This window comes from Ipomoea triloba, chromosome 3 (assembly GCF_003576645.1).
Source record: "Ipomoea triloba cultivar NCNSP0323 chromosome 3, ASM357664v1".
Lineage (NCBI taxonomy): Eukaryota > Viridiplantae > Streptophyta > Magnoliopsida > Solanales > Convolvulaceae > Ipomoea > Ipomoea triloba.
The window spans coordinates 4617010-4632352 of record NC_044918.1 but is presented as its reverse complement, the minus strand read 5'-3'; the positions used below and the strand labels follow the sequence as shown (position 1 = coordinate 4632352).

The following is a 15343-nucleotide window of genomic DNA, read 5'->3' as shown; positions in this document are numbered from 1 at the left end:
CCTCCCGCCAATGGTATATAAAATTTGATGGGATTATTTCTTCATATGGTTTTGTTGAAAGTCCAATAGATAATTGTATATACCAAAAGGTAAGTGGGAGTAAAATATGTTTTCTTGTTTTATATGTGGACGACATTTTACTTGCAACAAATGATAAAGGGATGCTACATGAGGTAAAGCAATTTCTTTCTAATAATTTTGATATGAAGGATATGGGCGAGGCATCTTATGTCATTGGCATAAAGATCCATAGAGATAGATCACGTGGTGTTTTGGGTCTATCACAAGAAGCCTATATTAACAAAATTTTAGAAAGATTTCGGATGAAGGATTGCTCACCAAGTGTTGCTCCTATTGCGAAGGGAGATAAGTTGAGTTTGGATCAATGTCCAAAGAATGATTTTGAAAGAGAATCCATGAAGGATATTCCATATGCTTCAGTTGTTGGTAGTCTTGGTTATGTCCAAGTCTGTACCAGACCGGACATTGCCTTTGCTGTGGGAATGCTAGGTCGATATCAAAGTAATCCGGGTTTAGACCACTGGAGAGCTGCAAAGAAGGTTATGCGGTATCTTAAGGGTACCAAAGATCATATGCTCGTGTTTAAGCAGATGGATCTATTGGACGTCATTGGGTATTCTGATTCAGACTTTGCCGGTTGTGTTGATTCACGAAAATCAACATCAGGGTACATCTTTATCATGGCCGGTGGGGCTATATCATGGAGAAGTGTTAAACAAACTTTAATTGCCACTTCTACCATGGAAGCCGAGTTTGTTTCATGCTTTGAGGCAACTTCACAAGGTGTATGGCTAAAGAATTTCATCTCTGGGCTTAGAATCATGGATTCTATATCTAAGCCGTTAAAAGTTTACTGTGATAACTCAGCTGCTGTCTTCCTAGCTAAAAATAATAAAAGTGGAAGTCGAAGTAAACACATCGACATTAAGTTTTTAGCTATCAGGGAGCGCATTAAAGAGAAAGTTGTGGTCATTCAGCATATTAGTACTGAGTTGATGCTAGCAGATCCTTTGACTAAAGGCATGCCTCCATTTATATTCAAGGATCTTGTTGGAAAAATGGGACTTTCGTCCACTTTGTAATTTGTATATATACATTCAATTTTAATGAAATTCTTTTGCATTTGGAAATTTTCTCAAGTGTGTACACTTTAATTTATTGAGAAAATACTTCAGTTGGATTAGAAATAAACATATGGTTTATTTCATTAAGTTTTATTTCCTAATTAAGTGCTTGAAGGCAATTTACATTTGATCATAATGGATACTACTCGCACTAATGAGGACATATCATTATGGTTAGTGTTATCTTGTACTTTGAGTTTGATGTTTGCACCAAGTGGGAGAATGTTAGATAAATGTCACTTTCATTAGGAAAGTGGATCCACTAGCAGAAAACATGGATCCACTATCCCCTTAAAATCAGGGATTCATTATCTCATTATTAAGATATTGAATTCCACTATGATTTCTGAAAGGTCATTATAATGAAATGCCATTTTCCTGTTCATAAGTGGTGCAAACAGTTAAACAGTAGGAAATAATTGGAATAGTGCATTGATGGACTGCATCTATAAAAAGGCTCTATAATCCTCTCACTGCACAACATTAAGACTCATACACCATCTAAGAGGGTTGTGAAAGTGAGAGACAAAAACTCTTCTGCAGCAGTTCAGGCATCAACAAACAATTAACTATGGCTGGAGGTTAGATCCTATATGCTTCCTATTTATTCTTACAGCACTATCTCTCGCTAGACCACAAATATCTAGAAGCTTCACTGATCTCTCCAATAAGCCATCAACCAATTTCTTATTTTGATGTTGGGAGAGGGTATGAAGGGTTTGTGGCAAGTTAAGAAGATCATCCATGCACTTGTAAAGCTGTTCTAATCCAAGAAGGCCACTGCTAATTGTAGCTGCTTCTGGAGTAGCTGATACTTGTAATGCTTTGAGCATGGTAAGCTCTTTTTCTACTTTTTGAATGCTTGGATGTGATCTGCTGGGAAAGCTAATAGATCGGACGTGGTTGGATTTTGCCATTGTTGTATTTTCTCTCTCTTTGTAACAGGAAAGAAAACTCAACCTTGTTCTGGCCAGAATAAGCTCTAGACTTGGTTATATATTGGCAGATTGGATGGTACGGACTATGGAGATAAAATTAGCCCTAGGCTGTAGTATTGTGATCAGCATGTGCTGCAATGTGCCATTCCTTGAACTTAGCCAACCTGTTATTTACTTTGCCAACAAACTCTAATCATTTACAATTCTTTATTCCTCCCAGGCCTGGAACAAATGCTGTGGATCTCCCTTCAACTGCATTAATAAAAGGTTAGCTGCTTCTTCCTGCCTCCCAACCAGTGTGCCATTACTCTCAGAAACATGTGGCTTATTCCCTCTGTTTCTCTTCATCAACCTCATGCATCAACTTGAAAACAGAGAAAGTATTAAAAACATTTCAAAACAAAGTTGCAATATAAAACCTCCTAATTTATCTGTACCACATGCATGCCTTTTTTGCTGTTTTCCATACAATATTATTCACTATAGGCTATATGGAATGGGACATGGCTGACATGACCGTGTGGTTGCAACTTTCAGCATTCTAATTTCTTATGATTTTGGGAAATGGGTTTTGCATTTTAGTTTCACCAAGAAGATTCTTAATACAGTTTCCTCTTTTTTAATTCTCAAAGTTGTGAAATGATTAGTAGGTGTTGACTATAATTCTATCATTGTTTAGTTGGTGAAGATTATGCTTCCTCCTACCTTCTAGGCACCAGATGGTTTATACCCCATAATCATTTAGGGAAGAAATCCTATATTATGTGCACGTATGGCTGGTCAGGATCTGTAGTTTTGCCTAGCACAAGACTTTGGAGATTCTGTGGTTGAAAAATATATGAAGATCATCGATTTCCATGAAACGTTTTCTGCTTTAACATTGAGGTATTGGGAAAATCACCACCAGTGTGTAACTGTGTACACTGCAATACTGCATTACAAAATTAAAACTTTAATAATCTGTTGTGGCCTCCAGAGAACACATAATTTTTCAGAGAGACGAGACATGTAATGGAATGGCTCAGATCAGTGTGATAGCTATGTGCATCCCTGCAGCAAATCTGGTGAGACTGACATACCTTTGGCTAACACAAAATTGTAATCCTCATCTACAATTTTTGTGTTGATAAGCATTTCGTTAGCCGTCTTGGATCCAGGCACGTCGTCATTTTTTGCCACTTCACCACTTGACAATGTACATGGCTTGTCTCTATAGATTCATGGTTAGAAGACCCTAATACACATAGTAATCCTCATAAAAAATCTAGGAATTTCCTTCAATACTCAGCTTTTGGGTAGCACATACAATGACAACTATTGACAAGAAACAATTACAGGAAAATTATATCTACTCAGATTTAGATTTGGGGATCCAAGGTCATCAAAAGAGCAGTGGGTGGTGACATTAATCCTAGTTAAACCAGCACTGCTCCAGGCTTATTATTTTTTACCTTTTGATCAGGTTGAGTTGTTAAAGCTTTGCAGAGGCAATGGGAGTGATATCTGATATAAATCTAGGAAAATTTATGCTTCTGTTGTCTAGGAAAAGCTCACAAGAGAATAAAGCTAGTCAGAAAATATCATAGCTCCATTGCATAATCACCAATGTTGCAAAAATCCCGCCTAGGTGCCGATTAATCCCCGCCTAGGCGCTAGGCGCTGGTCGACCGCCTAGCGTATCACATTAAATGGTGGTCTAGGCGGCTGGCCGGCTAGGCGACCGCCTAGGCCGCCAAAGCACCGCCTAGGCGTCGACTAGACCGACTAGGCACCGACTAGGCCTTCTAGTCAGTTGATTAACTATTGTTCTTTTTTAAAATGAGTTATTTCACTCAAAACAACATTGTTTTGAGCGAAATAATCCTAAATTATACAAACTTTAGATATTTTTTAGGTTAATATTTAATATTTTAGTATTAACTATTAAAATATTATAAAATTTATAATTATTAGTCTTTAACAAATTAAAAATACTTAAAAAAATTAAAAAAAAAATACACGGACTCCTAGGCGCCGATTAATCCCCGGTTAGGCGTCCTAGGCGCTAGGCGCTCCCCAAGCGCCTAGGGAGCGCCTAGCGTTTTTTTCAACCATGATAATCACCCAGAACATGAATCAAGCTACACTGATTGGATCTGATTACTAACACACATAAGCTGGTTAACGTACATTATGAAGATATGATTTGTATTAAAAGTTCATGAATGGCTGGGTCATTATCTTGATGCCCTCTTTGATTTGTATTTATGAAAATCTATACTGTTAACGGATCTTTTTGCAGTAACTGGGCCTAACTGGGGAGGGCTTGATATGCATAATAGATTAAGAGGGAAGATAGATGCAAGTTGGAGTATAAACTATCACTTCTGCATTGTATTTGTCTCAAGTAACTACAAAATTGATTATATACAAGTATTGCTATACAATTGCTTAGCAAGAGATGATGTTTAGGAGAGAGCTCCTTAATTTAATCAAGCACCTAAATATGCTTTCCATTTGATTCTCAATGGCCTCAAGTTGAGCTTCCAATGTCTCCAGATTGCAAGTGTTGTCATGTTGGTATTCACATGCTACTCTTCCACTTTGTACCAATTTTGAAACCAGTGACCACCTAGATGGCTTAGGCTTCAAAACTGGCACAGACAAGAAAAGCAGGACAAACTGGAAAATAGAAAGGCTCACTGTAGTTGCTTCTCTTAATGCTTTAATCACTTCTGAGATGTCATGATGCACATCTAAGGGTGTTAATCTATCGATCTCATTATCAATTTTCTTTATTGCTGCAATAGACTTTTTTGCATCCTTGTTCATCTTCTTTATGAATGAAGTGTATCTGGTGATGCTGGCTTCAGTACTTGAATCTTCCTTTCTTCTCCTTTGGGAGGATTGGAGATCTCTCAAATGTTCTTTCAACTGAGAGATGCAGTCTCTTGCTAGACTGCAAATATCAAGAAGCCTCACTGATTTCTCCAATAAGCCATCAACCCATTTCTGATTTTGATTTTGGGAGAGGGTTTGAAGGGTTTGTGGCAAGTTAAGAAGATCATCCATGCACTTGTACAGCTGTTCTAATCCAAGAAGACCACTGCTGATTGTAGCTGCTTCTGGAGTGACTGATACTTGTATTGTTTTGAGCTTGGTGAGCTCTTCTTCCACCTTTTGAATGCTCGGATGTGATCTGCTGGGAAAGCTAATAGATCGGACGTGATTGGATTTTGCCATTGTTGTATTTTCTCTCTGTCTAACAGGAAAGTAAACTCAAGCTTGTGTTGGCTAGAATAAGTTCTAGACTTGGTTATATATTGGCAGATTGGAAGGCATGGAGGTAAGAGCAGCAATGTGCCATTCCTTGAACTTAGCCAAGCTGTTATTTACTTTGCCAACAAACTCTAATCATTTACAATTCTTTATTCCTCCCAGGCTTGGAACAAATGCTGTGTATCTCCCTTCAACTGCATTAATAAAAGGTTAGCTGTTTCTTCTTGCCCCCCAACCAGTGTGACATTACTATCAATTACATCTTTTGTCAATTTTCCAAGATGCATCCTGCCTGGATTGGATTCCTTTTTTTCTCATTAGTTTGTAAACATGTTGCTAGCTTATTATTCCGTCTGTTTCGCTTCATCAACCTCATGCATCAACTTGAAAACCGAAAGCATATTAAAAACATTTCAAAACAAAGTTGTATTATAAAAACTCTTAATCATTAATGCATTCATGTGGGTTGTGATTAATTTATTTGTACTACACGCATGCCTTGTTGGCTGTTTTCCCTACTATATTATTCACCATAGGCTATATAGAAGGAGACATGGCTGTCATTAGCCTGGCTGTAAGAATCAGATCAGAATGTGGTATCAGCATGCAAATATCTTTGATTTTAGGAAATGGGTTCTGCACTTTAGTTTCATAAACAATACAATAATACAGTTCCCCATTTTTTAATCCTCAAAGTTGCAACACCAGCCAAGTTGGTCAGGCTATTGATTTAGTAACCACAAGGTTACATGTTTGACTCCTAGCAGGAGTGACCTATTGGTCTTCTTGGTTTGAGCCAGTCAGCTATGGAAAATCTAGGCTGATTTACCTTCTTGTAGGTTTATCTCCTCAACCAAAAAAAGGTTTCAAAATGATTTGTAGGTGTTGACTGTATAATGTGCTATCATTGTTGATCTGGTGAAGATTATGCTTCCTCCTACCTGCCAGGCACCAGAAGGTTTATACCCATCATAACAGAAGAGTAACATAATCATCATGACAATTTTGTTTCAATCTGTAGATTTATTGGCTCTCTGCCAACCCAACATTTTGCACGAGGGAGGAGTAGAAATCCTTTCTTATGTGCACGTATGGCTGGTCAGAATCGGTGGTTTTGCCAGCACAAGACTTTGGAGATGCTGTGGCTAAAGAAATATAAGAAGATCTTCATTTCCCACGAACGGGTTTTCTGCTTTGACATATTGGTATTGGGAAACCCACACACACGTGTACACGGCTTAATTATATCTGCATTTGCAAAATTGAGTTTAATAATCTGTTGTGACCACCATTGAAGAAACAATTTTGATGGGAGACGAGCTGAGACAGGTAATGGAAGGCTCTAATCAATGTGGAAATCTAGGAATTTCCTTCAATACTCAGCTTTTGGGTAGCACATACAAGGACAAGAAACAATTACAGGAAAATTCTATCTACTCAGGTTTAGATTTGGGGATCCAAGGTCATGAAAAGAGCAGAGGGTGGTCGACACTCATCCTAGTTAAACCAGCATTGCTCCGGGCTTATTATTTTACCTTTTGATCAGGTGGAGTGGTTAAAGCTTTGCAGAGGCAATGGGAATGATATCTGATATAAATCTAGGAAAATTTATGCTTCTGATGTCTAGGAAAATCTCACAAGAGAATAAAGCTAATCAGAAAATGTCATAGCTCCATTGCATGATCACCCAGAACATGATACACTGATTGGATCTGATTACTAACACACATAAGCTAGTTAAAGCACATTATGAAGATATGATTTGTAATAAAAGTTCATGAATGGCTGGTTCATTATCTTGATGCCCTCTTTGACTTGTATTTATGCAAATCTATACTGTTAACCAATCTTTTTGCAGTAACTGGGGAGGGCTTGATACACATAAGAGATTAAGAAGGCAGATAGATGCAAGTTGGAGGATAAACTATCACTTTTGTATTGTTTTCTCTTGAGTAACTACAAAATTGATTATATACAAGTATGGCTATACAATTGCTTAGCAAGAGATGATGTTCAGGAGAGAGCTCCTTAATTTAATCATGCACCTAAATATGCTTTCCATTTGATTCTCAATGGCCTCAAGTTGAGCTTCCAATGTCTCCAGATTGCCAGATTTGTCATGTTGGTATTCACATGCTACTCTTCCACTTTGTACCAATTTTGAAACCAGTGACCACCTAGATGGCTTAGGCTTCAAAACTGGCACAGACAAGAAAAGCAGGACAAACTGGAAAATAGAAAGGCTCACTGTAGTTGCTTCTCTTAATGCTCTAATTGCTGCTGAGATGTCATGATGCACTTCTAAGGGTGTTAATCGATCAATCTCATCATCGATTTTCTTTATAGCTGCAATTGACTTTTTTGCATCCTTGTTCATCTTCTTTATGAATGAAGTGTATCGGGTGATGGTAGATTCAATACTTGAATCTTCCTTTCTCCTCCTCTGGGAGGATTGGAGATCTCTCAAGTTTTCTTTCAACTGAGAGACACTATCTCTTGCTAGACCACAAATATCAAGAAGCCTCACTGATTTCTCCAATAAGCCATCAACCCATGTCTTATTGTGACGTTGGGAGAGGGCTTGAAGGGCTTGTGGCAAGTTAAGAAGATCATCCATGCATTTGTAAAGCTCTTCTAATCCAAGAAGACCACTGCTGATTGTAGCTGCTTCTGGCGTGGCTGATACTTGTAATGTTTTGAGCTTGGTCAGCTCTTCTTCTGCTTTTTGAATGCTTGGATGTGATATGCTAGGGAAGCTAATAGATCGGGTGTGGTTGGATTTTGCCATTGTTGTATTTTCTGGAAAATAAACTCAACCTTTGTTTGTGTTGGCTAGAATAAGCTCTAGACTTGGCTATATATTGGCAGATGGGAAGGTATGAAGATAAAATTAGCACTAGGATGTAGTATTGTTATCTGCATGTGGTGCAATGTGCCATTCCTTGAACTTAGCCAACCTGTTATTTACTTTGCCAACAAACTCTAATCATTTACAATTCTTTATTTCTTACACGCTTGGAACAAATGATGTGGATCTCCCTTCAAATGCATTAATAAAGGTTAGCTGCTTCTTCTTGCCTCCCAACCAGTGTGCCATTTCTGTCAATTACATCTTTTGTCAATTATCCAAGATGCATACTGCGTGGCTTGGATTCCTTTTTTTCGTATTAGTTCTGAAAAATGTGGCTAGCTTATTCGTCTGTTTCGCTGCATGAACCTCATGGATCAACTTGAAAACAGAGAACACAGTAATGACATTTTGAAACGAAGTTGTAATACAAAACCTCTTAATCATTAATGCATTCAAGTGGGTTGTGATTATATTATCTGTACTACATGCATGCCTTGTTTCTTGGCTGTTTTCTTTTTTTCCTTTTACTTTATTCTCTATAGGTTATATAGAAGAAGACATGGCTGTCATTAGCCTAGTTGTAAGAACCAGATCTGCATGTGGTTGCAGTATCCTTTTTTTTTTTTTTTTTTTTGCATTTTAGTTTTACCAACAAGACTCATTATACAGTTTCCTATTTTTCAATCCTCAAAGTTTCAAAATGAATAATAGGTGTTAACTATAATACTATCATTGTTGAGTTGGTGAAGATTATGCTTTCTCCTACTGTCCAGGCTCCAGAAGATTTTTATGTTAAGAACTAAAAGGGAAGAAGCTGAATGTGGGCAGTAGCTAAAAGACTTATATTTTCTGTGTTTTCTGTGTGTTCTTCACTGCATAAACTGATACACATATATAGGAGAGAGGGAGAGACAAGACTCCCTAAATCCTGCCCTAATACATGCTAGTGCTCCACTAGCCTTAATATAAGGAATCCACTACTAATAGTTTATATACTATTAATAGTTTATACATTATACTTTAACACTCCCCCTCAAGCTGCAGCATAGATATCAATTATGCTGCAGCTTGTTACAAATATCTCACATGAACCATAGCGCTTGAAACTGTCTTGCCTTAGATTTACTGCTGAAAACTTTGATGTTGTGATGCAATCGGATGGTCTTGAGTACTGGCAGAAAACTTAACCAAATACCACATAAAGTAACTCATGACTTGTATCTGGGCCTTGTACACGCCATCAAAGTTGACGCTACTCGCGTAGACCAAACAAGCTTGGGATTTAGCATTTTAGCCCATAGCAACTTTGGTCCATTCATAATAGAAGGGGAACATAATCATGATGACAATTTTGTTTTGGTAGATCAGTAGATATTTTGATTCTCCACCAACCCATAACTTTGCACGATTGAAGGGATGAAATCCTATATTATGTGCACGTATGGCTGGCCAGAATCGGTGGTGTTTTGCCAAGTGCAAGATGTCAGAGATGCTGTGATTAAAGAAATATATGAAGATCATCATTTTCCAGGACATGTTTGAGGTATTGGGAAAACCACACACACATGTACACAACTTATATCTGCATTGCAAAATTGACTTTAATAATCTCTTGTGACTTCCTTGGAACAAACAAAATTGATGGGAGACGAGACGCGAATAGGATTGTTCAGACCAATGTGATAGCCATGTGCTTTCCTGCTGAAAGTCTGGTTAGACTGTCACACCTTTTGTTAACAAAAACTCTTCTTGCCATATGCAATTTGTGTTGATAATCATTTCTTTAGTTGCCTTGGGATTTGGTGCCAGGCATCTCACCATTTATGCCCCTCCGACTCTTGAAAACATATGTGGCTTAGCTGGTTTATACATTACCTTAATATACATACACAGTAATTCTCATAAAAACCTAGGAATTTCCTTCAATACACAGTTTTTTGTTGCACATACAAGGTCATGAAACAGTTGTAAGAAATTGTATCTGCTTAGATTGGGATTTGGGGATCCAAGGTCAAGAAAAGAGCTGAGGGTAGTAACAAGTCTTGTCACTTTCATCCTTGTTAATCAGCACTATTCCAGCTTGTAATTTTACCTTGTACACAAGGAGTGGTTAACACTTTGCAGAGCCAAGAGGAATGATATCTGAATTAAATCTAGGAAAATTTATGCTTCTGAAGTTTGGTAAAATATCACTAGAGAATAAAGCTAATCAGAAAGTATGATAAATCCTTTGTGTGATCACCCAAAACATTAATCATGCTAAACTGAGTTACTGATATCTGGTTATTACTAATGCAGATTAGCCGGTTAAAGCATGCTATGAAGATTTGTATTAAAGTGCATGAATGGTTCATTATGTTGATGTGTTGCAAATGATACTGTTAACAGATCGTTGGCAGTTACTGGGGAGAGCTTGATACACATAAGAGATTAAGAGGGAAGATAGATGCAAGTTAGAGTATAAACTATCATTTCTGTATCGTATTTCTCGAGTAACTACAAAATTGATTATATACAAGTATGGCTTTACAATTGCTTAGCAAGAGATGATGTTCAGGAGAGAGCTCCTTAATTTAATCAAGCACCTAAATATGCTTTCCATTTGATTCTCAATGGCCTCAAGTTGAGCTTCCAATGTCTCCAGATTGCAAGTGTTGTCNTTTTTTTTTTTTTTTTTTTTTTTTTTTTGCATTTTAGTTTTACCAACAAGACTCATTATACAGTTTCCTATTTTTCAATCCTCAAAGTTTCAAAATGAATAATAGGTGTTAACTATAATACTATCATTGTTGAGTTGGTGAAGATTATGCTTTCTCCTACTGTCCAGGCTCCAGAAGATTTTTATGTTAAGAACTAAAAGGGAAGAAGCTGAATGTGGGCAGTAGCTAAAAGACTTATATTTTCTGTGTTTTCTGTGTGTTCTTCACTGCATAAACTGATACACATATATAGGAGAGAGGGAGAGACAAGACTCCCTAAATCCTGCCCTAATACATGCTAGTGCTCCACTAGCCTTAATATAAGGAATCCACTACTAATAGTTTATATACTATTAATAGTTTATACATTATACTTTAACACTCCCCCTCAAGCTGCAGCATAGATATCAATTATGCTGCAGCTTGTTACAAATATCTCACATGAACCATAGCGCTTGAAACTGTCTTGCCTTAGATTTACTGCTGAAAACTTTGATGTTGTGATGCAATCGGATGGTCTTGAGTACTGGCAGAAAACTTAACCAAATACCACATAAAGTAACTCATGACTTGTATCTGGGCCTTGTACACGCCATCAAAGTTGACGCTACTCGCGTAGACCAAACAAGCTTGGGATTTAGCATTTTAGCCCATAGCAACTTTGGTCCATTCATAATAGAAGGGGAACATAATCATGATGACAATTTTGTTTTGGTAGATCAGTAGATATTTTGATTCTCCACCAACCCATAACTTTGCACGATTGAAGGGATGAAATCCTATATTATGTGCACGTATGGCTGGCCAGAATCGGTGGTGTTTTGCCAAGTGCAAGATGTCAGAGATGCTGTGATTAAAGAAATATATGAAGATCATCATTTTCCAGGACATGTTTGAGGTATTGGGAAAACCACACACACATGTACACAACTTATATCTGCATTGCAAAATTGACTTTAATAATCTCTTGTGACTTCCTTGGAACAAACAAAATTGATGGGAGACGAGACGCGAATAGGATTGTTCAGACCAATGTGATAGCCATGTGCTTTCCTGCTGAAAGTCTGGTTAGACTGTCACACCTTTTGTTAACAAAAACTCTTCTTGCCATATGCAATTTGTGTTGATAATCATTTCTTTAGTTGCCTTGGGATTTGGTGCCAGGCATCTCACCATTTATGCCCCTCCGACTCTTGAAAACATATGTGGCTTAGCTGGTTTATACATTACCTTAATATACATACACAGTAATTCTCATAAAAACCTAGGAATTTCCTTCAATACACAGTTTTTTGTTGAACATACAAGGTTATGAAACAGTTTTAAGATATTATATCTATTTAGATTGAGTTTTGGGGATCCCAGGACAAGAAAAGAGCCGAGGGTAGTGACAGGTCTTGTCATTTTCATCCTAGTTAATCAGCACTATTCCAGCTTGTAATTTTACCTTTGGTTCACAAGGAGTGGTTAACACTTTGCAGAGGCAAGAGGAATGATATCTAAATTAAATCTAGGAAAGTTAATGCTTCTGATGTTTAGAAAAATATCACTAGAGAATAAAGCTAATCAGAAAGTATGATAAATCCTTTGTGTGATCACCCAAAACATTAATCATGCTAAACTGAGTTACTGATATCTGGTTATTACTAATGCAGATTAGCCGGTTAAAGCATGCTATGAAGATTTGTATTAAAGTGCATGAATGGTTCATTATGTTGATGTGTTGCAAATGATACTGTTAACAGATCGTTGGCAGTTACTGGGGAGAGCTTGATACACATAAGAGATTAAGAGGGAAGATAGATGCAAGTTAGAGTATAAACTATCATTTCTGTATCGTATTTCTCGAGTAACTACAAAATTGATTATATACAAGTATGGCTTTACAATTGCTTAGCAAGAGATGATGTTCAGGAGAGAGCTCCTTAATTTAATCAAGCACCTAAATATGCTTTCCATTTGATTCTCAATGGCCTCAAGTTGAGCTTCCAATGTCTCCAGATTGCAAGTGTTGTCGTGTTGGTATTCACATGCTACTCTTCCACTTTGTACCAATTTTGAAACCAGTGACCACCGAGATGGCTTAGGCTTCAAAACTGGCACAGACAAGAAAAGCAGGACAAACTGGAAAATAGAAGTGCTCACTGCACTTGCTTCTCTTAGGGCTCTGATCACTGCTGAGATGTCATGATTCACATCTAAGGGTGTTGATCCATCGATCTCACCATCGATTTTCTTTATTGCTGCAATTGACTTTTTTGCATCCTTGTTCATCTTCTTTATGAATGAAGAGTATCTGGTGATGCTATCTTCAGTACTTGAATCTCCCTTTCTTCTCCTTAGGGAGGATTGCAGATCTCTCAAATGTTCCTTCAACTGAGAGATGCAGTCTCTTGCTAGACCACAAATATCAAGAAGCCTCACTGATTTCTCCAATAAGCCATCAACCCATTTCTTATTCTGATGTTGGGAGATGGCTTGAAGGGTTTGTGGCAAGTTAAGAAGATCATCCATGCACTTGTACAGCTGTTCTAATCCAAGAAGACCACTGCTGATTGTAGCTGCTTCTGGAGTGACTGATACTTGTAATGTTTTGAGCTTGGTGAGCTCTTCTTCCACCTTTTGAATGCTCGGATGTGATCTGCTGGGAAAGCTAATAGATCGGACGTGGTTGGATTTTACCATTGTTGTATTTTCTGTGTGTAACAGGAAAGTAAACTCAAGCTTGTGTTGGCTAGAATAAGCTCTAGACTTGGTTATATATTGGCAGGTTGGAAGGCATGGAGATAAGAACAGCAATGTGCCATTCCTTGAACTTAGCCAAGCTGTTATTTACTTTGCCAACAAACTCTAATCATTTACAATTCTTTATTCCTCCCAGGCCTGGAACAAATGCTGTGGATCTCCCTTCATCTGCATTAATAAAAGGTTAGCTGTTTCTTCTTGCCTCCCAACCAGTGTGCCATTACTGTCAATTACATCTTTTGTCAATTTTCCAAGATGCATCCTGCCTGGATTGGATCATATTCCTTTTTTTCTCATTAGTTTGGAAACATGTGGCTAGCTTATTCCGTCTGTTTCGCTTCATCAACCTCATGCATCAACTTGAAAACAGAGAGCATATTAAAAACATTTGTAAACAAAGTTGTAATATAAAACCTCTCAATCATTAATGCATTCATGTGGGTTGTGATTAATTTATCTGTTCTACACGCATGCCTTGTTGCCTGTTTTCCCTACTATATTATTCACCATGGACACTATAGAAGGAAACATGGTTGTAATTAGCCTAGTTGTAAGACTCAGATCAGCACAAAAATTTCTTTGATTTTTTTAGGAAATGAGTTTCTGCATTTTAGTTTCATAAACAACACAATAATATAGTTTCCTCCATTTTTTTAATCCTCAAATTGCAATAACAGCCAAGTTAGTCAGACAATTGACTTAGTAATCAGAAAGTTATAAGTTCGACTCTTAGCAGGAGTGGATGGCCTATTGGCCTTCTTAGTTTAAGCCGGTCAGCTATAGAAAATCTAGATCGGTTTATCTCCTTGTGATTTTTTGCAGGTTAAGATTACAAGATACGATTTACCCAGTATACACACCTTTAGATAGTGACTATAGATTTTCCTCGTCATCCAAAAAAAATTGTAAAATGATTAGTAGGTCATAACTATATAATACTATGATTGTTGAGCTGGTAAAGATTATGCTTCCCCCTACCTAGCACCAGAAGGTTTATACCCACCCATCATAACAAATTTGTTTCAATCTGTAGATTTATACCCAAAATTTGCACGAGTGAAGAGAAGAAATCCTATGCTATGTGCACGCATGGTTGGTCAGAATTGGTGGTTTTGCCAGCACAATACAAGACTTGGTAGATGCTGTGGTTAAAGAAATATAGGAAGATCATCATTTCCCACGAACACGTTTTCTGCTGTAACCACACACACGTGTACACGGCTTAATTATATCTGCATTGAAATATTGAGTTTAATAATCTGTTGTGACCACCATAGAAGAAACAATTTTGATGGGAGACGATGAGACAGGTAATGGAAGGCTCAGATTAATGTGGTAGCCATGTGCTTTAATTTCCTGCAGCAAGCCCGGTGAGACTGTCACACCTTTGGTTAAGGAAACTCTATTATAATTTAACATTGAGTCAAGATGACATCGTGGTAGACAATCAGGTAAATACAAAGTAATAGAGTAAATTTTAATAACACGTTATAATTTAACTGGACTATAATACACATTGATTAAAGATTAAATATAATTAATTAATTAGTCTAGCTCATAGTCTTATAAAGATATGTGTCCTCTCTTGTATTTTTAATGTGGACTCTTAACAAATTCAATTAAACGGGTAAAATCAGGTATCCTTATTTAATCTTAATATAGCGGATTTGATTTTTGCAATTGTATATGGAGTATAGATTGTGTTCA

At 37.3% G+C, this 15343-nt stretch overlaps 4 protein-coding genes across 11 annotated transcripts in view; 1 reads left to right on the top strand and 3 right to left on the bottom strand.

Moving 5' to 3' along the window:
• LOC116012625 overlaps positions 1–2089 on the bottom strand; it is a 4325-nt gene extending 2236 nt beyond the window's left edge. The window contains exon 1 of one of the 2 annotated variants that reach the window (XM_031252222.1): positions 1761–2089. In XM_031252222.1, coding sequence (XP_031108082.1) covers positions 1761–2062 — 302 coding nt within the window. In that variant the 5' untranslated portion in view covers positions 2063–2089. The remainder of the gene's footprint in view (positions 1–1760) is intronic. The other variant, XM_031252221.1, reaches the window with a different exon arrangement.
• Positions 1847–14974, top strand: LOC116012626. 7 transcript variants are annotated; one of them, XM_031252225.1, is made up of 9 exons: positions 1867–1979; positions 2091–2159; positions 2304–2350; positions 5147–5222; positions 5332–5408; positions 5504–5550; positions 6363–8400; positions 13235–13819; positions 14670–14974. In XM_031252225.1, exons 1-7 carry the CDS (start codon positions 1977–1979, stop codon positions 6488–6490), a joined length of 447 nt encoding a protein of 148 aa, XP_031108085.1. In that variant the 5' UTR covers positions 1867–1976; the 3' UTR covers positions 6491–8400; positions 13235–13819; positions 14670–14974. The 7 variants fall into 7 exon arrangements, with proteins under 7 accessions (XP_031108090.1, XP_031108086.1, XP_031108085.1 ...); XM_031252227.1 differs by having other exon boundaries at positions 5105–5222; positions 7200–8400; XM_031252224.1 differs by having other exon boundaries at positions 5105–5222; positions 13773–13819.
• LOC116012362 lies at positions 7338–8129 on the bottom strand. Its single transcript, XM_031251884.1, has one exon. It carries the CDS (start codon positions 8127–8129, stop codon positions 7338–7340), a length of 792 nt encoding a protein of 263 aa, XP_031107744.1.
• LOC116012360 lies at positions 10662–13576 on the bottom strand. The gene is made up of 2 exons (XM_031251881.1): positions 12893–13576; positions 10662–10836 (listed from the first exon to the last, which is right to left on the bottom strand). Exons 1-2 carry the CDS (start codon positions 13574–13576, stop codon positions 10729–10731), a joined length of 792 nt encoding a protein of 263 aa, XP_031107741.1. The 3' UTR covers positions 10662–10728.
• Positions 14975–15343: the final 369 nt, after the last annotated feature.

Coding starts and splice junctions, on each gene's coding strand:
- LOC116012362 (XM_031251884.1), bottom strand. CDS start 8,129: ATGGCAAAATCCAACCACACCCGATCTATTAGCTTCCCTAGCATATCA.
- LOC116012360 (XM_031251881.1), bottom strand. CDS start 13,576: ATGGTAAAATCCAACCACGTCCGATCTATTAGCTTTCCCAGCAGATCA. Junction 10,837..12,892: donor AACACGACAACACTTGCAAT/CTGGAGACATTG, acceptor AACACTTGCAAT/CTGGAGACATTGGAAGCTCA.
- LOC116012626 (XM_031252224.1), top strand. Junction 2,351..5,104: donor TTCAACTGCATTAATAAAAG/GTTAGCTGCTTC, acceptor GAGGGTTTGAAG/GGTTTGTGGCAAGTTAAGAA. Junction 5,551..6,362: donor TTCAACTGCATTAATAAAAG/GTTAGCTGTTTC, acceptor TTCAATCTGTAG/ATTTATTGGCTCTCTGCCAA.